Source organism: Phoxinus phoxinus (assembly GCF_949152265.1).
Source record: "Phoxinus phoxinus genome assembly, chromosome: 23".
NCBI classification, from domain to species: domain Eukaryota; kingdom Metazoa; phylum Chordata; class Actinopteri; order Cypriniformes; family Leuciscidae; genus Phoxinus; species Phoxinus phoxinus.
Window position 1 is genome coordinate 26729934 of NC_136898.1, and position 26756 is coordinate 26756689.

At 42.6% G+C, this 26756-nt stretch overlaps 1 protein-coding gene across 2 annotated transcripts; it reads right to left on the reverse strand.

The window, feature by feature from the left end:
• Nucleotides 1-6828: 6828 nt before the first annotated feature.
• Nucleotides 6829-25472, reverse strand: lmnb1 (lamin B1). Of its 2 annotated transcripts, none has more exons than XM_079600573.1 (12): nucleotides 25060-25472; nucleotides 24408-24776; nucleotides 18181-18337; nucleotides 15043-15168; nucleotides 11762-11932; nucleotides 11496-11621; nucleotides 10584-10804; nucleotides 8556-8781; nucleotides 8358-8462; nucleotides 8129-8248; nucleotides 7844-7936; nucleotides 6829-7743 (listed from the first exon to the last, which is right to left on the reverse strand). In XM_079600573.1, the coding sequence occupies exons 2-12, from the start codon at nucleotides 24767-24769 to the stop codon at nucleotides 7702-7704; spliced, it is 1749 nt and encodes a 582-aa protein (XP_079456699.1). In that variant the 5' UTR covers nucleotides 24770-24776; nucleotides 25060-25472; the 3' UTR covers nucleotides 6829-7701. The 2 variants fall into 2 exon arrangements, with proteins under 2 accessions (XP_079456699.1, XP_079456698.1); XM_079600572.1 differs by having other exon boundaries at nucleotides 24909-25072.
• Between the last annotated feature and the right edge of the window lie 1284 nt (nucleotides 25473-26756).

A 26756-nucleotide genomic window follows, 5' to 3' on the forward strand; every position in this document is an offset into this window, starting at 1 on the left:
AACCGACGACGAAGACTTAACAGAGCAGCCATCAAGTGTTAGACAGTACTCTAGCTTATTACGTGTGGAAGTTTATTGTCCAATAATTAGAATCTCTGTTTTTTCTGAATTTAGTAGAAGGAAATTACTAGTCATCAATTTTTTTATATCAGCTATGCATTCCGTTAATTTTGTGAATTGGTAGGTTTCGTTAGGTTTTGAAGAAATATACAGCTGAGTATCGTCGGCATAACAGTGAAAGCTAATTCCATGTTTCCTAATGATATCTCCTAATGGTAGCATATACAGAGTGAACAGCAGCGGTCCTAGTACTGAGCCTTATGGTACGCCATAATGAACTTGTGATTGATAAGACATCTCTTCATTTACTGCTACAAACTGATAACGGTCAGATAAGTATGATTTAAACCATGCTAGTGCAATTCCACTAATGCCAACATAATGTTCGAGTCTATTTAAAAGGATGTTGTGGTCAATGGTGTCAAATGCAGCACTAAGATCAAGTAATACTAATAGAGAGATACAACCACGATCTGATGATAAGAGCAAATCATTTGTGACTCTAACGAGAGCTGTCTCGGTACTATGATACGGTCTAAATCCGGACTGAAAATCCTCGCAGATATCATTTCTTTCAAGAAAGGAACACAGTTGTGAGGATACTGCTTTTTCTAATATCTTTGACAGAAATGGCAGATTAGAGATCGGCCTGTAATTGACTAGTTTTGTAGGATCAAGTTGCTGTTTTTTAACAAGCGGTTTAATCATAGCTAGCATAAAGGTTTTTGGTACGTATCCTAGAGACAAAGATGAATTAATGATATTAAGAAGAGGATCTATGACATCTGGAAGCATCTCTTTCAGCAGCTTAGTTGGTATAGGGTCTAACATGCACGTTGTCGATTTAGATGATTTGACGAGTTTGCAAAATTCTTCCTCTCCTATAGCAATGAATGAATCAAATTTTCCCTCAGGGAGACTACAATGCACTTCCTGATGCGATACTGTATTAGACGGTTGCATAGTTATAATTTTGTCCCTGATATTATCGATCTTATAAGTGAAGAAGTTCATAAAGTCATTACTGCTGTGTTGCTTGGAAACTTCTGGGCTTGAAGCTTTCTTTTTCGTTAGGTTAGCCACTGTTTCAAATAAATACCTAGGATTATGTTTATTTTCTTCTAATAGGGTTGAAAAATAAGCAAATCTAGCAGCTTTTAAAGCCTCTCTGTAAGCAATCGAGCTCTCCTTCCATGAAATCCGAAACACCTCTAGTTTTGTTTTCTTCCAGTTGCGCTCCATTTTTCTGGCTGCTCTCTTAAGGGCCTGAGTGTGCTCGTTGTGCCACGGCGTTGGACTATGTTCTTTAATCTTCTTTAAGCGCAGCGGAGCAACTGTGTCTAAAGTGCTGGAAAAGAGAGAGTTAAAAGTTTCTGTTGCAGTATCAAGTTCTTCTAAGCTATCCGGGATACTGAGATGATGAAACTGATTAGGAAGAGTATTGATAAAGCAATCTTTAGTGGCAGAAGTGATCGGTCTAACATATTTATAACACGGAGTCGGCTTTGCAGCCTTGGCTAAATGTAAATTACACGAGACTAGATAGTGATCTGAGATGTCATCGCTCTGCTGCAGTATTTCAACGGCATCAACATCTATTCCATGTGATAGTATTAGATCTAGAATATGATTACGACAATGAGTAGGTCCTGACACGTGTTGTCTAACTCCAATTGAGTTTATAATGTCTTTAAATGCCAATCCCAATGCATCTTTTTCATTATCTATGTGTATATTAAAGTCACCAACAATTAGTACTTTATCTGCAGCCAATACTAATTCTGATAGAAAGTCCGCACATTCTTTGATAAAGTCTGTATGGTGCCCTGGTGGCCTGTATACAGTAGCCAGCAGAATTTTCAAACGTGATTTATCGTTTACACTAGATATTTTTACATTAAGCACCAACACTTCAAAAGAATTATATTTACTAGATTTCTTAGTGGTTTTGAAAATATTACTATAAATTACAGCAACACCTCCTCCTTTGCGTTTCAGACAAGGTTCATGTTTATAACCGTAATCTTGTGGGGTTGACTCATTTAAAACAATGTAATCGTTTGGTTTTAGCCAGGTTTCTGTTAAACACAGCACATCTAGGTTATAATCTGTAATCATATCATTAACTATTAGCGCTTTTGAAGTAAGAGATCGAATATTCAGCAACCCAAGCTTTATCATTTGCTCATCCGTATTATATCTGTTTTTTTATTTGTTGAAGATCAATTACATTTTTAACCTTAGATGGGTTTGAACGTTTTTTGGATTTCCAAGTTCGGGGAACAGACACAGTCTCTATATGAAGATATCTAGGTGAAAGAGTCTCTATGTGATGGGATTTATCTGACCTTGGTGACGTGAGGCCGCTAGCAGACGGTTGGTTAAGCCAGTCTGTCTGCTTCCTGACCTGAGGCCCAGATTGTCATGTTTTATCTCTAAGACTATGAGCCAAATTACTAGAGAGAAGAGCAGCACCATCCCAGGAGGGATGAATACCATCTCTTTTCAACAGGTCAGGTTTGCCCCAAAAACTTTTCCAATTGTCTATGAATTCTATATTATTCTGCGGACACCACCCAGACAGCCAGCCATTGAGTGAACACAATCTACTAACTATCTCATCACTCCTGCGAACAGGAAGGGGGCCAGAGCAGATTACAGTGCTTGACATCGTACTTGCAAGTTCACACACCTCTTTAATATTAATTTTGGTGATCTCCGACTGGCGGAGTCGAACATCATTAGTGCCGACGTGAATAATAATCTTAGAGAATTTACGTTTAGCATTAGCCAGCACTTTTAAATTTGCTTTGATGTCAGGCTCTCTGGCTCCCGGCAAACATGTGACTATAGTGGCTGGTGTCTCTATTTTCATGTTCCGTGTAATAGAATCGCCAATAACTAGGGCACAATCAGAATAATTCTCAGTGGGTGTTTCACTGAGCGGGGCAAATCGATTTGTTATCGGAACGGAAAAGTGGTTTTTTGATCCGCGACTAGAGCGATCTCTCACTGTCAGGCTCTACTTCAGCCGGAACGGACTCATGTAAAGATTTCACTAGGCGCATCCAAAATAGTATCTAAAGCTCTAGCACTCTTCTTACTATTCTCAATTAAAGTTTGGATGCGTGTAGTTCTGAAATCTTCTCCGTCAGCCTGACTGTCTCCTTGCATTTATCACATATAAATCCTATATTGCCGACAAAGAAGGCTATGGTAAACATGTGACATGGAGTGCAGGTGACAATAACAGTACAAGACATTACTCACCGTGTTTGTTGACTGATTACTCACCTGGGCTTTTATGAACTCAAAGGCGCGGGCGCGCGAGAGAAAAATAAATAACTGAGCGCACGGGTGGTGCGTTAAAAGGCTAGCGAGTTAGCGTGTTGTGCTGACAATAGCGGAAGCTAGCAATGTCAGGTTAATCTGAGATGTTGAGTAAGCTGTATTTAGTAGTATAAACAACTAGAAACGATAATAAATGATGGTTCAAAACAGAAAGAAATACGAAGCTAATACGAGGCTTAGACGCAGCAAACAAACTCACAGCAGCAGCAGTCACAGCGAGGCAGTCACATGTGTAACAAGGACAGAATTACCTGTTACACATGCAGTGCAGGTGTGTGGGATCAGGACAGGTAGATCTCCAGGAGCAGTGCGGGTGTGTGGGATCAGGACAGGTAGATCTCCAGGAGCAGTGCGGGTGTGTGGGATCAGGACAGGTAGATCTCCAGGAGCTGTGCGGGTGTGTGGGATCAGGACAGGTAGATTTCCAGGAACCAAACAGGTAGATCTCCAGGAGCAGTGCGGGTGTGTGGGATAAGGACAGTTAGATATCCAGGAACCAAACAGGTAGATCTCCAGGAGCAGTGCGGGTGTGTGGGATAAGGACAGTTAGATCTCCAGGAACCGAACAGGTAGATCTCCAGGAGCAGTGCGGGTGTGTGGGGTCAGGACAGGTAGATCTCCATGAGCAGTGCAGGTGTGTGGGGTCAGGACAGGTAGATCTCCATGAGCAGTGCAGGTGTGTGGGGTCAGGAGAGGTAGATCTCCAGAAGCAGTGCGGGTGTGTGGGATCAGGACAGGTAGATCTCCAAGAGCAGTGCAGGTATGTGGGATCAGGACAGGTAGATCTCCAGGAGCTGTGTGGGATCAGGACAGGTAGATCTCCAGGAGCAGTGCAGGTATGTGGGATCAGGACAGCTAGATCTCCATGAGCAGTGCAGGTGTGTGGGATCAGGACAGGTAGATCTCCAGGAACAGTGTGGGATCAGGACAGCTAGATCTCCAGGAGCAGTGCAGGTGTGTGGGATCAGGACAGGTAGATCTCCAGGAGCAGTGCGGGTGTGTGGGATCAGGACAGCTAGATCTCCAGGAGCTGTGTGGGATCAGGACAGGTAGATCTCCAGGAGCAGTGCAGGTATGTGGGATCAGGACAGCTAGATCTCCATGAGCAGTGCAGGTGTGTGGGATCAGGACAGGTAGATCTCCAGGAACAGTGTGGGATCAGGACAGCTAGATCTCCAGGAGCAGTGCAGGTGTGTGGGATCAGGACTGGTAGATCTCCAGGAACGGGATTGATTATAATTATAGGAACCCTTTTATACATGTTGTAAAGGTTAACATCTGCTCAGTAATACTACTGTTCACGGAGCAAACGCCAACACCAAAAAAAGTTTAAAAAAATTGCTGGGTCCACCATCTGACCTCAATACGGCCCGGATCCGGCTGACAACAGTAAACCTCAGAATAAACAGAAAGAATAACATTGGCATAAATGACATTATTCTCATGATGTAACGAGTACAACGGGTGTTACAAGAAGTGTCCCCGGTTCCGGCTGACCTAATCTATGCAGCCTAATAATCATTTAACTGATTTGAATATTAGGAATGTATAATTTTCTGTGTTTGCCAGGCCAAAAAGATGTGTTTTTAGCCTAGATTTGAACTGACAGAGTGTGTCTGCTTCCCGGACAATGTTAGGAAGATTGTTCCAGAGTTTTGGTGCTAAATAGGAAAAGGATCTACCGCCAGCAGTCGATTTTGATATTCTAGGTATTATTAACTGGCCGGAATTTTGAGATCGCAATAGACTTGAAGGACTATAATGTGTTAAGAGCTCGCTCAAGTACTGCGGAGCTAAACCATTTAGTGCTTTGTAAGTAATCCGCAATATTTAAAAATGTATAATATGTTTAATAGGCAGCCAATGCAGTGTTGACAGAACGGGGCTAATATGGTCATACTTCCTGGTTCTAGTAAGAACTCGAGCTGCTGCGTTTTGAACCAGCTGTAGTTTGTTTATTAAGCGTGCAGGGCCACCACCCAGTAGAGCATTACAATAATCTAGCCTTGAGGTCATGAACGCATGAACTAATTGTTTCGCATTTTTAATTGAAAGCATGTCATAATTTAGATATATTTTTAAGATGGAAGAATATGGTTTTACAAATACTAGAAACGTGACTTTCAAATGAAAGATTGGTATCAAAGAGCACACCCAAGTTCCTAACCGACGACGAAAACTTAACAGAGCAGCCATCAAGTGTTAGACAGTACTCTAGGTTATTATGTGTGAAAGTTTTGGTAAGTAAAGAAGTTCATAAAGAAACTTTGGAAACTTCAGAAGTAGAAACTTTATTTCTTGTGTATTTAGCCACTGTTTCAAATAAATACCTAGGATTGTTTATTTTCTTCTAATAGGGTTGAAAAATAAGCAGATCTAGCAGCTTTTAAAGCCTCTCTGTAAGCAATCGAGCTCTCCTTCCATGAAATCCGAAATACCTCTAGTTTTGTTTTCTTCCAGTTGCGCTCCATGTCTAACTCCAATTGAGTTTACAATGTCTTTAAATGCCAATCCCAAAGCATCTTTTTCATTATCTAAGTATATATTAAAATCACCAACAATTAGTACTTTATCTGCAGCCAATACTAATTCTGATAGAAAGTCCGCACATTCTTTGATAAAGTCTGTATGATACCCTGGTGGCCTGTATACAGTAGCCAGCAGAATTCTCAAACGTGATTTATCGTTTACACTAGATATTTTTACATTAAGCACCAACACTTCAAAAGTATATTTTAATCTAGACTTCTTAGTGGTTTTGAAAATATTACTATAAATTACAGCAACACCTCCTCCTTTGCGTGTCAGACGAGGTTCATGTTTATAACCGTAATCTTGTGGGGTTGATTTATTTAAAGCAATGTAATCGTTTGGTTTTAGCCAGGTTTCTGTTAAACACAGCACATCTAGGTTATAATCTGAAATCATATCATTAACTATTAGCGCTTTTGAAGTAAGAGATCGAATATTCAGCAACCCAAGCTTTATCATTTGCTCATCCGTATTATATCTGTTTTTTATCTGTTGAACATCAATTAAATGTTTACCCTTAGATGGGTTTAGACGTTTTTTGCATTTCCTAATTCGGGGAACAGACAGTCTCTAAATTAGGGGTCACCAAACTGTGTCCTGGAGGGCCACTGTCCTGCAGAGTTTAGCTCCAACACACCTGCCTGAAAGTTTCTACTATGCCTAGTGAGACCTTGATTAGCTGGTTCAGGTTGGAGCTAAACTCTGCAGGACAGTGGCCCTCCAGGACCGACGTTACCTATCCCTGATCTAGGCCTTGATAGTGGTACCATAGAAATGCATAATTCCCAGTCAGAGAACAGCTCACAGTCATCGAGAGTGCTTCGTTTAACTCATTCATTCCACAGATGATTGCAGTGGCCGTAATGAAAGAGAACACCCTGAACATACATTCAATCAACACTTTATTCAATCATTTGAAATATAAAGGCTGCAGCAAAACAAACGCATGCAAGTGACAATTCTTAAAAGGTTAAATCAATGTATGTGTAAGGCTAGTGTTTGGAGAATACAGACAAAAGCAGTACAAAATACAACTTCAGCATCTTAGCTCGACAACCTGATCTGTAAAAAAACTAATACAGTACTGAATCTTGAGGTTTAATAGCTTGCACACCGATGATGTCAGCAGGCAGTGTTTTCAGGGTCCGCTGGACACACTCCTCTATGGAGACCCGAGTGACACACACAACTGCAGCGCTTCGTGACTCGGCTGGTGCATCATATCACATAAAAACAGACACTTCACATACAGAAAACATTCACTGATCCTACATTGGAGGACAAAGTCACTTTCTCATAAAAAGTAACGACTGTTGGAATAGATGAGTTGACGGGTCAGTCGAGCTGAAGAGCTTGTGATCGTGTAGAGATTACTTACAAGCGCCGCTTTAAATACAGTGACAAACTTCAACATTATTCAAACTACCATGCACATGTCTACTGTCTGTAATACTTTACTAAAACTATTAGCCATTATAAAACACTGTCTATAAAAAGACCTAAAATGCCATCTTATAAAATATAAACATGATAAAAAAAGGGTTAGTCACAGATTCTGAAGTGGACGAGTTTAGAAAAGCATCTCAAACAACTCTCACATGAAAAGAAAGCATTTGGTTCGTTCAATTTAAACAAACATTCACAAAACAAACTCAAGTGAGAGATTTTACAAGTAAAAAAAAAAGAATCTCTCAGAAAAGCGATCACATGAAGCTTTATGGTGGTTAAACTGGCAGCTCTGATTGGCTGAAGTGTTGATCACATGACCAAACAGCCTCTCTTGGCAGCGCGTGGATCTCCCTGTGTAAACAGAGTGGAACACTGAGCAGAAGCTCTCACACACACACTGGATGACGAGGAGGTTTGATGTATGTAATGGATGTGTGTGCTTGTATCAGACCTGCTGGTGAAAGACACGCTCCTCTTCAGCGTCCTCCTCCTCTTCCTCCTCCTCCACGGCAGTGTTGAACACAGTGCTTCTCACAGCCACTTCCTGTAGTGACACTTCAGAAGTCAAGTCATCTTCATTTATACAGCGCTTTTAACAATGTAGATTGTTTCAAAGCTGCTTTACAGAGATAAACGTATAATTTAGGGTAACAGATGGTTTTGGCTTTATAGCGGCTCTTGAATAATGTTCAAGGCGTACAGTAAGAGGAAGCCTGCAGTTATTCAGGGGTCTCACCTCTCCGTCTGGGCTCAGCAGAAGCACTCTGATGTCCTCGCCGCTCCCCCATGAGCTCTGGCTCTTCCAGATCAGGTCAGCAGGAGGACCGGAGCTCACGCCCGCGTCACACGCCCAGATCTGGCCAAAGCAAAAGAAGAGTGTGTGAAGGCGTGTGGTGTTCCCCCAGCAACAGCCGGTCAGGTGACGGGCTTTACTCGTCGTTAAGTCGATGAAGACGTGAGGTTACCGTCACTTTCTGTCCAGCCTTCAGGGTGTATTTAGCAGTGAACTTGTACACCGCGGACACATCAGCGACCGCTCGGATCAGCTGAAATCCTGCCATGGGTTGATCCTGAAATATTCAACCAAAAACTTTACTTGGCATCAACTTCAAAAGTGTAGGAGCATTAAAGTTCATTTGTGAATGAGTGTGTGTCACACGCACCTGCTCAGAGTTGTTGTGCAAGCGAATGAACTTGCCGTCCACGTCCAGCTCGTCGATGCTGATGTTTCCAGTGGCAGACGCCGAGTGAGCGATGCTAACGCTGCTGCTAGCCTCGGACTCCTCCACGTCCACACGCTTCCTCTTCCCGCGCGTGGTGCGCACACTGCGACTGGAGGACGCGCGCGACACCGTCACTCGAGACGAGGGGCTGGGAGACAGCTTCAGCCTGACACAGGAGACGTGCGGTTAGCATCACTCGCCATCCACCGTTAGCTCAAGCTAAACATCCATATAGAAACACACTAGCAGGAGAACAAGAACTTCGGCCAAGATAAGAGATGGCCAACGAGGACTCGAGTCACAGGGGCACCGCTCCATAACAGTGATGCACCATACAGAAGTCTATATTACTAGTCAATCCTACAAAGATACATCATTATGAAAATAAAATGGCCGTGAAAAGGTTCAGCTAAAGTCCAAACTGTTAGAAAACCGCACAAAAAGGGTCTGCAAATTAAATAGAACATTTCCAGTAAATGAAACATGTAATGCTTATTCTTTTTAAAAGCTTAAACTTTTCTTTTTGTGTGTAAACGGACATTTAACTGCTTAAAATGTGACGACACCAGCATTTCCCCCTAGCATTCTGATTGGCCATTGTTTCCATGCTCAACATACGACTGTGATTGGCTAATGAGCAGCGCTTCAGATGTGCTGTAAGTAAGGCTGAGCTCTTGCACAGACACACACGGGAGCGTTGGACAGCAGGAGTCTATCAGCCGATGTATATCAGGGAATCTGCTTTCTGACGCTCCCGTGTGTATCTGTGCACTCGGTGAAGAGTGTCAGAGAGGACCATTTACAGCATGTTTGTCTCATCAGTGGTATAAAGCCGAAGTGTGTCCAGACTGTGGACTGCTGGACTTTACTCGCACGCTAAACCTCTTTTACTTAGGCTAGTTCACTTGTTTTAAATCACAGAAAAAGCACAGCTATGACCAGATCAGTTCATCACTGTGCAACACAATATACTGTCAGCCGTTTACATGCACACCATTTTGCGGTTCGGGTTGAGATCGTTCGGGTTGAGATCGTTCGGGTTGAGATCGTTCGGGTCGAGATCGTTCGGGTCGAGATCGTTCGAGATCGTTCGGGTCGAGATCGTTCGGGTCGAGATCGTTCGGGTTAACGTTATCTACACCGATCTGGTGTTTACATGTGCTGGCGCTTTCAGTCAGGATAATTGTGACCGCACACTCAATCCAGCGCTTTCAATCCGGTCAGGATTGTGCATCACTCAATCGCTGATTAAGTGTAAATTACAGTTTGATCGCTGTAAAGCTGATGTTAGCCGACAGAATCATCCGGCGCAAACCAGGCACGCGCAGAAAGATGCACTCAAAGTCATCGGATCAGCTCGTTTACATGAGTAATCTTGCGTTTGATCGGTTCCTGAAAAGGTTTATTCCCCCTCAATCCCACTGACATTTCAATTGCTTTGAGCATTTTCATTCTGACTGGACTTCTAAACTGGTTATAATGGGAACACAACGCATCATGTAAACGGGCTAGTGTTCACATGCAGGAGACCCGGTGAGGCAGCTAATTTGAGTTTCCTGGTTCATGTATGGTGCTGCATGTTCATTTAGTTCCACTGTTTAATGACGCTCCTTGAATCTTAAGGCCAATTCACACCAAACCGACAGACGCAGACCAACAGCACAATCCCAGAGAACAGAACATCAGTGTTCAGACATTCTGACCTGAAGAGGGTTCAGCGGGTCAGTCCGACAGACACTGATCCGGCAAACCCCACGGGCCGTCTGTCGAGTGCAGTGGGAACTGGCCTGAAGCCGGACTCAAACCGGTCTGGTTTAAACTCAAACGTTTTCTCATGCTTACAGATTTGCAGATGTATGCGAGGAAATATCATAAAAAGACTCCAGCTAGGAGCGTTCTCTTGCGGTTAACGTCACCAACTGACACGGTTCGATTTTAACACTGCCCATATAACAGACAAGTACTCGCCTCTCCTCCTCTCCCTCCAGCATCTTCCTGTAGGCGTTGATCTCCATGTCCAGCGCCAGCTTGACGTCCAGGAGCTGCTCGTAGTCGTCCAGCTGCTGCTGCATCTTGGCCCTGATCTCAGAGATCTCGCGCTCCTTCTCTGCCAGTAACCGGCGGCTCACGTCCTTCTCTCGGCTCAGAGCCGCCTCTAGCTCGCTGATGTGATCCTGCCACGCACGCGCCTGTACACACAACAGCAAGGCCTTCAAAACTGACTGCACATCACATTATGATCACTTAATGGATGTTTCATTGTGGGTGAACTATTCCTTTAACATTTTAAACATCTTATCACTGACTTTTTCTGAGGAAACCAAACCCTTTCGGTTCACATCGACTTCCATTGTATTTTTTGACCCTACAATGGAAGTCAATGGGAATCAAAACTGGCAACCAATTTTCTTTTCTATATGCGTTTGTCCATAGAAATGTGTTAATCACTACTGTACAATGACACTGGCAGACAATCAAATTCGTAGTTTTATTATTTTCATTATCAATTATAACCCATTTTATCAATTGGTTGTTGCAGCTTTGACTAATACACCCAAGGTCATTTAATTCATGTTCAGTTTTCCTTCAACAGCACAGCGTGTGTGTGTGTGTGTGTGTGTGTGTGTGTGTGTGTACTCTGTAACAGGATGTTAAGTATAGCTAGAGTAACAGTGAGGATCTCTCATTAATCACAAATGTCACTTCCTGAAGACTGTCGGACAGAATTAAACACTCGAGTTTAGAGAGTGAACAAGCACTATAACAACAAGTCAACAAGAGATAATGATGAGCAAGACGAGGAGGAAGTTGACTTGTGTCCGTGGGAAAGTGTCCGAGTAATGAGTGTATCCAGCAGATGAGCTGTCGTCGGGTCAGTACCTCTTTCTGCAGGCTGGTGAGCTGAGCGGCCAGACTCTCGACCCTCAGCGCGGACTCGCGCAGCTCCTCGCGGGCCATGCTGGCTGAAGAGCTGTTCATCTCGGACGACAGACGCACGTTCTCCAGCTGAAACACACTCACAGCTCAGACTAATGCAAAGAGGAACTAAACAGAGGAAGTCAGAGACTTGAGGAAGCGCTTCTTCAAACATGTGCAGAGGTCACAAGACGTCTGCTTGGACGTGCCACTGAAACGCCTGCGCTCACCTTGGCCACGTACGTCTGCTCCATCTCCTCCTTGTAGAGTCTGATCTGGTCGTCGTGTTGTTGCCTCATGTCTGCAAACGCCTGAGCCAGTTTAAAGTCGAACTCCATCTGCCGGCCCGAGTCCACCTCCACCAGACGGCTCTCGTGCCTGTGACGCGTGTCCTTGATCTCCTGTCAACAATCACACAATATCAGCTAAAGGCCAAAGCTGGGAATTCTCGGTTCAGTTAATAGATGACAATAACTGGTTACGCTCTCGTCCCTGTGACCATTTCACTGCATGTCTGCAAACCAGTGATGGAGTACTCGAGTCCTGGACTCGGACTCGAGTCCGACTCGAGTCCTTATTCTCTGGACTCGAGTCCGACTCGAGACTCCATTCTCTGGACTCGTGACTCGACTTGGACTCGCGGACTGATGACTCGTACTTGGACTCGGACTCGAGCCGAGGATATATAAAATCGGGCTTGAGCATTCATCAAATGAATGACGTTGTTTCTGAATAAATAGGTTATAAAAATTTGATATAAGATGTTAAACTTTATCTGTTTCGTGCTCCAAGACCGGCCGTGATCTATTTTTTCCCTCACAGACACTGCTACCGCTCGCTCTCCTTGCTTGACAACACACTCACTGACGTCACTCACTTTACGCTTCATTCTCGAGCATTATTCATTTAACAGTAGATAAGTCCCTCTACATCTCATCAGCAATTTCGATTTTGGCACGCTTTGCAGCAGCTGAGCTGACCACTAAGGAGCGAATGTACAGTGACGTGACATAACTGCCAAATTCAAACTGTGCTTTCGTGCTATGGCTGGCGCTGAGCCAAAGACGGACGCGCTCAGCGCTTAAAGGAGAACTCCGGTCAATTTTAACATTGAGCTCATTTTTTTTTTAATTCTCTTTTAATCCCGCTTATCATACCATAACACAATTATGTTTATTTTAGATTTCAGATATTTAAATACATACAATTTATAGCAAAACAATACATTTATAGTTTGTAAAATACAATGGTGTCTATGGAAGTAGCAATAAACAATCCTTTCAAATATATTTGCCGACATATTTAATTCATATCAGATATACACAGTGTAAGTAAGTCAACCATAAAGTTTATTCTTCTCCCAGTTCACCGACCTCTTACTTTCATTTATTTCGGGAGAAACGGATTAATTCAGGAAGAAACCAAGCCTTGAAGAAGCTTGTCGTTTTATTGTTAACTGTTAAATTACTTTACATCGTCAATCTTTTTTCTCTTGATTTTTCCTCACAGCCACACATACTCAGTTGGACACCGCAACATTGTTTAATCCCTTTACAATGAAAATCTCTAAACTTATTAATTTTTTTACAAAAGTAAATACAGTGTACTTGACTCGGACTCGAACACAGGACTCGAGACTCGACTCGGACTCGAACTCAGGTAATGGTGACTCGACTTGGACTCGACTCGGACTCTTCTTTGGTGACTCGGACTTGGACTCGGACTCGAACACTGGGACTCGAGACTCGACAGTTGGTGACTCGACTACAACACTGCTGCAAACATTTCTCATGTATTAAATATGAAGTCTGTTAGCAGCCAAAACTTCATTAGCTAAAAGAAGTATAAAAAGCGAGCCTTAAAGCGAGTCAAATCAGCAGCAAAAGTTACTCTAGCAAAATCATGGAGTGCACAATAACTATTAAATCTAAAAATTTAGAGATAACTTTGTATCAGAGCCTTTCATGTTATAATACTTGTGCAGTGAAAGATTATTAATAGCAGTTCTTCTGTCCTATTCGCTTTTATTTGTTCTCCATCTCCACTAAACCGAGCGCTCGTGCACACCTCGTGCTCAGACTGATGCACTACACAGCGCAAAGCTCAAAGCAAAGTGGGAAGAGATATTGATGCATAGTGCATTATATCAATGCAACAGTTTGAGCCTTTTCTTTAACGGATTTGAATTTCAGTTCCGGTGCGCGTGAAGAACCATTATAGAGGTCTCTACTCCAGTGTGATCTAGCAGACACCCGGGAGAGAGTTACACAAGGAGCAATAAACTCCAGATATACCACAGACCTTTCTCTACAGACCACGTCTAACAGAAACATTGAGTCCTCCCTCTTGAGGTTCATCATGCTGACTGTAGGAACCGAACGCTGTTGGTGCTGGATGGAGAATGACTGACAGCGCAGGGGAGAGTTTACACGAACTTGAATAACTTTAAACTACAGAATGGGTTCAGTACACTTATAATATAGAGCACAACAAGTTGATGGTGCTTTAAAATGTTTGTGTCTTTTGTGAGGCTTAACAATAACAGAATACTACACGCACAACATCAGATTTGGATCGGGCCGTTTGACGACGGCGGCGTCTGAGCATCGGATCACTAGTATGTTTGTTTGCTTCATTAAAGCCGTCTCCTGCCAGAGAGTGAATCTGCGGTTCCCTTCTGCCCATCTGAACGATGTAATGCTTTGGTTTGTTCAGACCCATTTGCATGTGGAAATCAGCTTTTCATGCCAAACATATTTATTCTGTCTTTAGGCGATATGTTTTGTGTCATCGGATTTCCATGAACCATTCAGACGACTTTATTACTCCAATAGAATGTGTGGGAATCCTAATGTGGCGGTGCGGTGATTCATTTATGATGTCATGAGCAACCCAGCTCTTCGTTATAGATCTCTCACTTAATCTGTGTGTGACAGACGTCCAACTGAAGAGGTGAGACCGTTTCTGTCCTTCACTGATACACGAGAGTCCAGTTGAGATGCTCTCTTTCACTAATGCAGCTCTTAAAGGTTATCTAAGCGATCCTGGGTGACGTCACTTCTTGTTGACGTTCGAACTATTGTCAAACAAAACGGAGGCTAGCTAGACTCTTCCTCCTCATCCGCGCACTAACCCCCCAAATCCTTCTTGTCGGTGATTGGCTAGAACACTGTTTGTTATGTTTCGTGGTGCGGGTAGCCCAGTTTATTTTTGTTGATGTTTGTGGAGCCTGGGGTGTCTACAGAGACCGCATTTTTTTTAGAGTGTGTTCAGGAGACAGACAGCTAGCGGATAGTGAGGAGATATTTGCTGTATGTGACAAAAAAAATGTTTGGCCTAAAAAATGCATGACATCGCATGGAGCACCTTTAATTTAGGACTTGTGTGTTGCATTTCTCGAGTGCATCCCAGTGTGCTCCGTCTTCCTCATGAGGAATACACATGCTCAGGCTGAGGACAGAATCAGATTAGAGTACTTTTGGATCTTGCAGGCATTGGTTAGGACACTGACCTCCTCAAACATGTTCTTCCTGAAGTGCAGCTCCTCCATGAGGCTCTGGCAGCGGTTCTCCAGATCCACGCGCAGCAGCGTTTCATCCGACAGCTGCTTCTTAGCCGCGCTCAGCCCGCCCTCCAGCTGAACACACACACACCTCATCACTGACTGGCTCTCACACACACACACCTCATCACAGACTGGCTCTCACACACACACACACATCTCATCACTGACTGGCTCTCACACACACACACACATTATGTTGGCAATGTCAATGGAAACATGTATGCTGGAAAAGTCATGAAACTATGGACCTTCTAAAGTGACCCTGCAAAATAGTCAGATAATTTTGACAATCCCAGAGTGCATTGTGCAGATGTGGGGGATATTTGGCACCTTATACAGTACACTTTTTAAGAAATATATAATACAACCAAGTATTACCAAAAACATTTGCAGTTAAAAAGTACAATATTTTTTCTGAGAATGCCTGATCGTTCCGCTAGAGAAGACTTATTCTCCGGCTGGGGTCGTGCAGGGCCGTGGCGGTGGCGTTTTTATAATATATATCAGTAAATATTGGAAACTTAAATACAATAAAGTTAAATATCAGTAAATATTGGAAACTTAAATACAATAAAGTTAAATATCAGTAAATATTGGAAACTTAAATACAATAAAGTTAAATGAATAAATCTTTTGTTAATGTTTCCACACAAAGACGTGTGATATCGCCTCCCGCTGTGCGCTCAGAGGGATGTGGGACACGCGCAGGAAAGAGACAGCTGAAATCACCCGTGCGAGTGAAACGCTTTACAAATAAACTTGACGTGCATTACCATGTCCAATAACTAGCACAAACCGCGTTAAAGAGAATCTGACGTGCAGGTAAGACGGTAGGCGATCTGTCCTACAGCGTTTTTCTACTTTACCGCAGTAAAGAATACGAAAATAATAGGCTAACAGCGAACCAAGGAAGAAACGTTTATAATCCACTTCGAAAATGTGTGAGACGTGAGTGAAGATGTGGGTAAAGAAACAAGAGACTCCATGCAGGGATGAGTCACGGTTTTTGAATATTCGATTAGTTGATTTAATTCTAGAATATCGAATAGGTTGTGTAATTATTCTCTAAAATAAAATCTCCATGTGTTCGGTGCGGATGCGGTGGTGTTCATGTAACCGGAGGGCGGCGCTGCCAACAACACACATAACAGCCGTCACAAAGAACCAGCAAAAGTCATGATTATAAAGGTGTCAAATTTAGCAAGAAGACATTTTAATTGTTTATTAATATGTTTTCTGTGTCAGTGTCGGGCTGTAAATAAGAAGCTGACTCGTCATCTTGAACTCTCTATAGAGAGCATGCACACTTCATACGGAGTACATCAGCAGACAGTAGGCTAGGCGGTTTCTTTTCGTTTAGAATTGTTTTGTTTAAAAGTAGACAATTCAAGCTTTCTTGAATCACTATCACTAATGGAATATTGTTAAATTTGCTGATAATCGGGAGACCAGATCGCAAACCTTAATTCAAAGCCGATAAAGCTTAATGTATGAGGTCACGCACGACTCTCATTCGTCATGAATCCAAGCGTTTCCATGGCTGCGGTGCAACATTTAATTGCTAACCGATTATTTCTTTTGTAAACAGAGCTTTGTGCTTCACTCGTGTCATATTAATGTAAACAGCATTCACATTTGTAGGGCTGAGCAAATAGGAGCAGAACTCTTTACTGCCCTAATACTTCACAAATCCTTTTAAAAGTATACATGTGAATTAAACGTGGCACAAAGGCCTCTCTCATCACAGTATGCTAACGCCGAGTGCAAGGGATTCATCAGTATGCTGATTGAGGACTGCTGGGACACTACGGGACGGATCTGTCGGCAGTCGTTTACACCTCGACACGTCTACCATTTGCTTCACAGGACATATGCTTTCAACTACATACTGTTTATTTACTAGTGTGTTCTAACATGTAACTATGTCACGCTTGGTCTCATCTGACAGCTTATAAACTGAACTGAGCGGTGGTGAACTTAGAGATATTAAAGTATCCTAATGTACAATCTAGGTACTGTTGCTTAAACCTGCATCGAGGAGAATGTTAATGTTCCTCTCCCCCTCTTGATCTCCACCCATCTGCCTCATCTTTCGGTTTCCTGTCGGTCGCGTTCGGTGTTGTATCCACTCATGTTTAACAATGCTTTGCTCAGGGTGTAAGGAGGAAAGGTAACTGTTGATCTGGGAGAAAGGCTTTAACCCCGCCACTCCCGCACAACCTCATACTATGAGAGAGGCTTTTACGGCCTCGTCTGCACAACAGTGCATTATCTGTTACAACTAAGTTGTCTATACAGTATGTTGTTCCATTCTACTGTCTGTATATTTAAACATGTTACTCAAATAACTCTGCCTGCTTTAAAGGTTTTGAGAATCTTTCCTTTTATCACCGATTATGTGAAAGCTAAAGCTGAATCTAAACGTTCAGGTTAAATCCTACGTTTTCCTATTCGTTCTAAGAAGGACCTTTACATTTAAAGAATAAGAGGTTAAAGAATAACAAACACTTTAATGGAGTCAGATTAATTATATCGGGGTCAGATAAATGTTTGAATTATACACGTCATCCTTCAGCTGCCTTTTGTTTCCGATTATTGGTTTAAAATAGCAGCGTGAGCTTCCAGCCGTACACATACAAAACATGTGATCAATCTGATAAACCGATTATTTGGGTGCATGTCAAGTAGCTATTAGGGATGCTAACGATTAATCCACGGTCGATTCATTGTAAATTGAATCAATAAAACGTATCGATCATGGATTAAGCAAGTTACATTTAAACTAGCACTCACCTGAGGCAGCCCGGTGGTGACGTGTTGTATTAGTAGTTAGATGTCATTATTAAATAAGTAGTTTAAATGATATATCACATGGATTCATCTTACAATCCTAATCACCCTTTATCTAGTCTAAAACCCTTCTCATTCCTTTGGCGAGGAACATGTCGTTTGGAGCGTTTGCACACCCCGTCATGCGGTTGGCTGTGCGCCACTACAGTATTAAGGCGACCCATTGTAATGTGTGATGACCCCTAGCAGCAAAAGGCCCATGATCCTCCACTCTTCATGCTGCGGCTCATGTACCTCCTGCGCGTGGATCTGCAGGTCTGTCAGGGCGTTCTCCACGGTCTTCCTCTCGGACACCGCAGTGTTCAGCGCCGCCTCTCGGGAGTTCAGCAGCGCCTCGACCTCCTTCAGTCGGGCCTGAGCGCCAGCGAGGTCTGCGTCCTTCTTAGCACATCTGTGACACACAACACACACCATCAGAGGCTGAGACCGCTCTCGTGTGCCCGCCACTGCTCTGCTGAGGACTACTGTGTGCATGGCAGCGCAACGCATCATGGTTTAAAAAATAAAATTATCTTGCGGTTTCAGTTAAAAACAAAAGAAACGACAACAACAACAAAATATCACGATTGACAATATTCTCACACACACAATCTAGTTTGGGGTTTCCATTTAAATTGAAACATTTCAAAAGGAAACCAAATAGAGCTTTATCAAGAAGCTGTAATGTCTCTAAAACAAACAAAGGTGACCATTTTTAAATTATGAATAATAAAGTGCACCGTTCAACTTCAGATATGTGGTCAGGCAGAACACCAGAGCCGTAACTAGTGGCGTAGTATTGCACTAACTTGAAATCATTCAACACCAGCCTTTGCTTTTGGAACATTTCTGGAACGGCAACTCGTGAAAAATGCATGTGTCGGCCAGCATCAGTCATCAAGCGCACGGACGCCAGAGGAATACACTTTCTGCGGTTTAGAAATCATGAATGATCGATCATCAATGACTGAATCAAACTCATTGAGATTTTATCATGTTACACACAGCCGTAGTTCCTACACAACAGGGTTGTGCCAAATTAATCAAAATATCAGGATTCTTATTACTTTAAAGTGATTGTATTTTTAATTTCTGTTATATAATTTCCTAGACAAAAAAGTGGACAAGTGAGACAACCCGAATCATGAGACTTGAGCAGATCCAATCACGACACGCATCACGAGACCGTCGGCAACACTCACACACACATCAGGCATATGATCGGACCAAAGAAAAGAAAACCTGCACAAAGCCAAGTCAAGTCAAGAATATTTGTATAGCGCTTTTCACAATACAGATTGTATCAAAGCAGCTTCACAGTATTAAATTAAAATAATAATAAAACGTCCATGTTTGGTAATGCTAATCAATAGTATTATTCATTGATTAATTAAATTGAATATCCCCAACTGAGCAAGCCAAAGGCAAGAGTGGCAAGGAAACGAAAATGTGGCAGGCAGAGCTTATTATAAGATACAATTTAAACCAAATAATAATATATATATATATATATATATATATATATATATACACATCCCTATTACTGCAATAGTAATGTAAGAACACATGTGTATAGTAGGGCTGGGGGATTTAACGCCTTAATCTTTGCGATTAATTTAACGCATAAAAAAAGAAAAGAAAAAGCAATTGACGGAGCACTTTGCCTCATTTTAATGACTTCCTCTTGCGGCTGCTGTTGTGAGTGTGCCGAACCCATTCCCCGTCATGATGGAGAAGGATGTGTACATGTGTGTGCGTGCTCATGGCTCAATTTTCCGCTGTGTGTATATATTGATGTTTAATATTATTTGAATATAGGGCTATTTTCTGTGTTTAATTTATTTAGGTGATTCATCATTTTTTAATCGATTCCCAGCCCTAGTATAAAGCAAACTGCTGCTGCACATCTTGCATGATAACAGTGACTGGCTCTCATACTCCGCTTCACGTTACTCCGCGGTCTGGACGGCGTGCTGTCATAAAGCTAACCAATCACACCTCAGATACCGCCCAAAAACAACAAACTTCTTTATTTTAAATCCCTGGCGATCATCTTTTACATGATTGGTCACGTGAGAGTACCTGTGCACATCTCTATTACAAAAAGAGTTGTGGAGTGAGTTTAATAACCTTGCTTGCTAAAATCAAGCCGTTTCTGTCCAAGAAGTCTCTGGAAGTTGCCATCCATGCTCTTATTACGACCACCAGGCTGTATTACTGCAACTCCGTCTACTACGCTACATCTAAGTCTCAGATTTCCCCTTTAAAAGTGGTTCAGAATGCAGTTGCAGGATTTCTGCAAGGATGTAGAAACCGAACATGTCGGTCTCCTTCTGAAAGATCTACACTGGTTGCCAGTTAATTATAGAACTGCGTTTAAAATCCTATTACGGGTCTGTAAATCTCTACATAATCAAACACCAAGCCATCGGTGTATTCGACTACACACTATAATCCCTCACGAAGCCTGCGGTCTGAGGTCAACAGCGCTGGCTACAGCGTCGGTGATCGAGCGGCACTGTGGCTCGTCCCACAGCAGGGCTTCTCCTTATCTGCAGTCAAATCCAGTCTCAACATACCTGTCGTTGCCTTATAATAGGATTGCAATGTCTTTTGTTTCCTTTTATCGGTCATCTTATGGTCTTATTTTGTAACTGAGGAATGAGAGGAATGTCTCGCACACAGCCGAGAGCGTCTTGAGGACACGAGCGCTCACTTCATGAGCTTCTGAGACTCCTCACTCTTGACATGTGCTACACGACTCGTGTGCTTCCGTCCAGAGAAGCGGAGGGAAACAAAGAGCGCTTGACCTGGAGGCTGGGGAAGCAGCCGGTGCCATCACCTCCTCCAGCTGCCACGGGCCAATGACAGGCTTCAGTCGTAGCACTGAGACACACTGTTAACACACACACTGCTGCTCCTGTCAATCACACCACACACATCACTACACTGATGGACAAACTCAACCGAACACTACGCAGCCCAGACAGCTGTACAATACTGCACTACAACACACACACACAAGATGAGCTTCTGCTCTGAGCCTGTGACACTAAAGAGTCTCAATACACACCACCGCAACACTGCTGATGGTGCGAGACCAACCGTTGGGATCATTCTGGTTCGCCTGGCTAAGCGGGAGCGATAAAAAAATTATATATTATACATTTATCAAGACTATTTCATGGTTTGTGTTCTCGAGACACAGGCACTGATCTGTGCGGATGAGCGGCCGGATCGCATGAAGGGTTTTCTGCTAGAACGGAGTCGTGTTAGCGGACCCTAAGTTAATAACTGATGACCGCTGCAACGGAAGTGAATCAATTATTAATTATTTATTAATTATTAATTAGGGCTGAACGATTAATTGCATTTGCGATAATATCGCGATATGATGAAACGCGATTTTGTAATCGCAGAAGCAGCGATTACACTCTGGTCACGTGACACGCGATAGTAAAGCAGTCTGCACTGCAGATGAAGCATCAACTTGGCACGCTACGCATATAGGCCTGGCATAGGCTACAGGAAAGAACAGTTTGTTTAATTTATTTGATTGTGTTATACATTCTCTTCAACGATTCTGTATGGATTCAGATAATTTCAGAATCGAGTCTGAGCTTAGTTTTAAACACAGATGCGTGATGACGCTGCGTGTGCTTTATACACAATATTCTGCTTGCTTCTAATTCCTCTGTCACACACACACATTCGAACCTTCCGAAAAATAGTCTTTCATAGCCTACAGTTCGGAAAAGTTGAAGCGAATTGGACATTCGCGGGCTTCATTGCACTGACTAGAAGATCATATGGCACTCGCTGTGAAATACGCGCGCTTGATGTTACTCTAGTAACGTTAGTGCGCTGTCTCGCCCGCCGGTATTTTCCTTACAAATGCTCTATAAAGGCATCATATGTATTTTGGAATGCAGTTGGCTTATATATTAAAAATAAAAATATGAAAACCATCGACAGAAGCTGCTTTCAATTTCAAATACTCACGCCCGCTTTGTGAAGAGCGCTCTCACATGCGGCTGTGAGCGACTGTCTACGTGGTTAAATGTACTTGCATCTCAAAATGCGTTTATGACGCGAAATTAATGTAAACAGTCAGTTATGTCTTAAGATATTAAACAGACACAGGACAAACCACATCTTATATTTCAAAAGATATCTGTACATAAGTGTGAAGCAGCTTATCTTATCTAAACTGAGAAAGAAAAATCACTTAATCACAGCTCTTGAATGTAGACATGTGCCGATTTTCGGTAATTCGATAAATCACGGTAATGATTATACACGATATTGTTATCGTGGGCACTTCAAAATACCGTAAAAAATAATAGATCCGAATTTTTTTTTTTAGAACGTGCATTATAGCTTATTTTCCATCAACCGCTTGAACAAACACTGCGTATATGCTGCGCAGAACACGTGAGCGCACCCGGATGTAAACAGTGTTCACGTCACATGTAGAATCAAACTGCACGAAGTGCGCGCCACGGGCACTGGCGCCGCATTCAAATTCTCACATGAAGAAGAAGAATGGCGGAAGGAGGAACGCTGCCGACAATTTATCCCCCTTCAAAAAGGGTAAAGTCAGATGTTTGGAAATATTTTAGGTTCCAAAAAAATGCAGAGGGATTGCTGATCGAAGACAGTTTCCCTTTGTGTAATGGTGCGTTCACACCGGACGCGAATAGCGCGTCGGACGCGAATAGCGCGTCAGGCGCGAGTGATTTCAATGTTAAGTCAATGCAAACGCGTCTTTGCATTGACTTAACATTGAAATCACTCGCGCCTGACGCGAAGTGATTCTATACAAAACAAGGGAACACATGTTCGCTCATATTCGTGACAACCATCCACTGCAATTCAGGGAGATAAAGGATATAATTGTTCAGTTTACTTTTATATTTTATATTGTTTTATTTATATTTATTTGTATTTAAATGTTTGAGTTACTTTTAGTTCATTAAAAAGTTATTAAAGTTACTAAAAGGACACAACTGAAGTTTGTTTCTTTTTTTTAACCTGTTTCTCTTGTAAAATTACAATATCGTGATAATACCGTATACCGTGATAAATGCTCTCTCAATTAATCGCAGCATGAAAAAGTGATACCAGCACATGCCTACTTGAATGGAAAACATTCAGACTACTCTTAAATACTGAAAGCACTCTTTGGTTATTGCTTGTAATGTTTTTTCCCCTCTTTGTTATTGATAGCTTTTATGTTTTGAAGCTATTCGCTTATATAGCCTATTTAAAATTCTTAACATGTGATTGTATTAATTAATTTTTTTTAATGTGTAATTATTTTTAAAAGTAGCCTATTTATAATTACATATGTAATTAAATAAATATTTAAAGTTTTATTAATAAGATTAATTGATAAATAAAAAAAGTTGATCGGCTCATGAGGTGCCTAAAGATTCCCATCCATATTTTACAATTACTTATTGCTTGTGTTTGTTGAATAATATAAAAGATAAAGAGCTTAAAAAAATAATCGCAATCGCAATATTGGTAAAAAATAATCGCAATTAGATTATTTTCCAAAATCGTTCAGCCCTATTATTAATTAATTAAAGTGAAACTTTATCTGGACAATAACTTTATTCTATAGCTGATGTAAAACCAGAACTATCGCTGTTACTGTAATCTCCTGTTATCTCTGTAAAGCTGCTTTCAAACAATATATATTGTTAAAAGCGCTGTATAAATGAAGATGACTTAATTTAACACACAGACAACACAACTACAAATAAAAAGAGTAAAAGAGTGAGCCGACAGGCCTCGTTTTAGCACAAGAGATGAGAATCAGTGTCTGTCATTCTGCAAATGAAGCTGGAGTTGGTGAACCGAGAAAGAGACGAGAGCTTGCGGTCCACACAGTAATGATAGTGAAACAACTAAAAGTATCAAATCTTCTTGTTTAATAAGTTAAGTGTGTTTTCAACCGCTTTTGATTTTCACAGTTGACTGATTATTGTGCAGTGTTGAACCCATTAAAGACGCACTATATCATTTTAGTTATAATAGGTTTAGCAATGTCATTGGAATCGGCCAATAAAGGCTTAAAATGGAATCGGAATGATACGAAAATATTATGCCTAGCCGATAAGATAACAATATAAATGTTACCTTTCAATGTTTAGGTAAAAAAAAACAAGTCATTTTAGGTTTTCGGTCAAGTACATCCACAACTTTTTTTTTGCAAAGAAATTCTCCTTTCGGTGCATCTCAAAGTACAGGTCAATGCTATCTGACCCGAGAGACACCCTAATCTGGACACAGCCTCAGTGCACAGTATTATAAAACATTTTTACATACATTTTAGTTTCTCCAATCCTTTGGTGTATTCGTAAGCAAAAGCATTTTTTGTGTGTATTCGTAAGCAAAATAGTTACCATGCCCATAAAACACAATTATATAGTAGGAGAGAGAAATGAGATTGAAGTTTGAATGAAGTGTCTCACGTGTGCTGTAGCTGCTCGTGCGCGCTCCCGATCTGGCCCAGCTCGATCTGCAGCCTCGCGCGCTCCCGCGCCGTTTGGTCCAGCGCCGTGCGCGCGTCCGCCAGCTCGGTCTCGTAGAGCGCCTTGACCCCGCAGATCTCGCGGCCGCGCTCCTCCTCGTGCGTGCGGATCTGCAGCTGCAGCGCGCTGTTCTCGGTCTCCAGGCCGCGCACCGTGTCGATGTACACCGCCAGCCGGTCGTTGAGCTGCTGCAGGTCCTCCTTCTCCCGCAGCCTGGAGATCCGCGCGGGGCTCAGGGGGGTCGCGCTGCCGCCGCGGGGCAACGGCTGCTTCCCGGCCGGGGTACACGCCGCGCTCGCCATTCTTCAGCTGCAGTCACAGGGAACAGGGGTCAGCGTGAAGGGTCAGTGTCGGGTCACTCCTCGGCTCAGTGAGCGGAAGAACACGATTATAAACATCCGATCAAAGCTAATGATTATGAGCACGACAAAAGCGGTTTACCTTCTGAATGGGAAGTAACTTATAGAAACAACGCTCCGAGCGAACAGGGTGTAACTCTACAAAAGCTGCTTTAAACACGGCAGTGTCCTACATCAACAGCACTGTAAAATATGAAATAATAAATATATATGAGAATGTGTGAGCGTCTTACCGTGAGGCCGGTCGCGTGAGAGAATGAACTGAACTAATATGGCCGCTCATCAGAACCACGCCGACACGTGACCACCGACACTCAATCAGCAACCGCCACGTCATCAGGGTCAACGGTGTATTTGAGACAAAATTCAAACTGCACAAAAACGCGCTGAGAGCAACATCACTACACGTGCTCGTGCTTCCCGTTATAACGCAACAATCAATAAACATTTCATGTAGTCTGACTTTTCTTTTGTGGTCATGCTTGAACAGCGAATCAAATATTCATGATCAGATGATACACACAATTATGACTGACTGTTTTTTTCAGGTTTAAATGATCGTTTTCTACTTTAGTAGTACTTTTTCACAATTGCTAATACACTAAACCCTATTTTCTGAACTAAATGCTCACTATAGCCTAGCCCTAGACCAATAAATCACTCTGCAAAACCTTAAGTCAGTTAGACACTGTCTGCTAATCTCATCCACTCTTTTTGCAAAACTAAACACTAAAGAGGCAAAAGTTAAACACAAATAAAACAGTTGTCATCATTCACACACAACGATTCAAACTTGTACACTCTAGTTTCTAATGTTGTGATCAAATCAACTGTATAAAATATGAAATCGTCTTGGAGGGAGAAGAGGAAGAGTACATATGAGGAAGAGTACATATGAGAACGAGGAAGAGCAGGTGTGGTGTTAGGCCTGTGCTGTGGTGAAGGCCGGAGTCAGCAGGAGGACATGAGGATGAGGAAGAGTATATATATGAGGATGAGTATATATATGAGGAAGAGGAAGAGCAGGGGTGGTCAAGGCTGGAGTCAGCAGGAGGATGAGGAAGAGTATATATAAGAGGAAGAGCAGGTGTGGTGAAGGCCGGAGTCAGCAGGAGGATGAGGAAGAGTATATATAAGAGGAAGAGCAGGTGTGGTTAAGGCCAGAGTCAGCAGGAGGATGAGGAAGAGTATATATAAGAGGAAGAGCAGGTGTGGTGAAGGCCAGAGTCAGCAGGAGGATGAGGAAGAGTATATATAAGAGGAAGAGCAGGTGTGGTGAAGGCCGGAGTCAGCAGGAGGATGAGGAAGAGTATATATAAGAGGAAGAGCAGGTGTGGTGAAGGCCGGAGTCAGCAGGAGGATGAGGAAGAGTATATATATGAGGAAGAGCAGCTGTGGTGAAGGCTGGAGTCAGCAGGAGGATGAGGAAGAGTATATATAAGAGGAAGAGCAGCTGTGGTGAAGGCTGGAGTCAGCAGGAGGATGAGGAAGAGTATATATATGAGGAAGAGCAGGTGTGGTGAAGGCTGGAGTCAGCAGGAGGATGAGGAAGAGTATATATATGAGGTAGAGCAGCTGTGGTGAAGGCTGGAGTCAGCAGGAGGATGAGGAAGAGTATATATAAGAGGAAGAGCAGGTGTGGTGAAGGCCGGAGTCAGCAGGAGGATGAGGAAGAGTATATATAAGAGGAAGAGCAGGTGTGGTGAAGGCCGGAGTCAGCAGGAGGATGAGGAAGAGTATATATAAGAGGAAGAGCAGGTGTGGTGAAGGCCGGAGTCAGCAGGAGGATGAGGAAGAGTATATATAAGAGGAAGAGCAGGTGTGGTGAAGGCTGGAGTCAGCAGGAGGATGAGGAAGAGTATATATAAGAGGAAGAGCAGGTGGCAGTCAGCAGGAGGACATGATCATGTTGAACGTGTGCATCTTGATC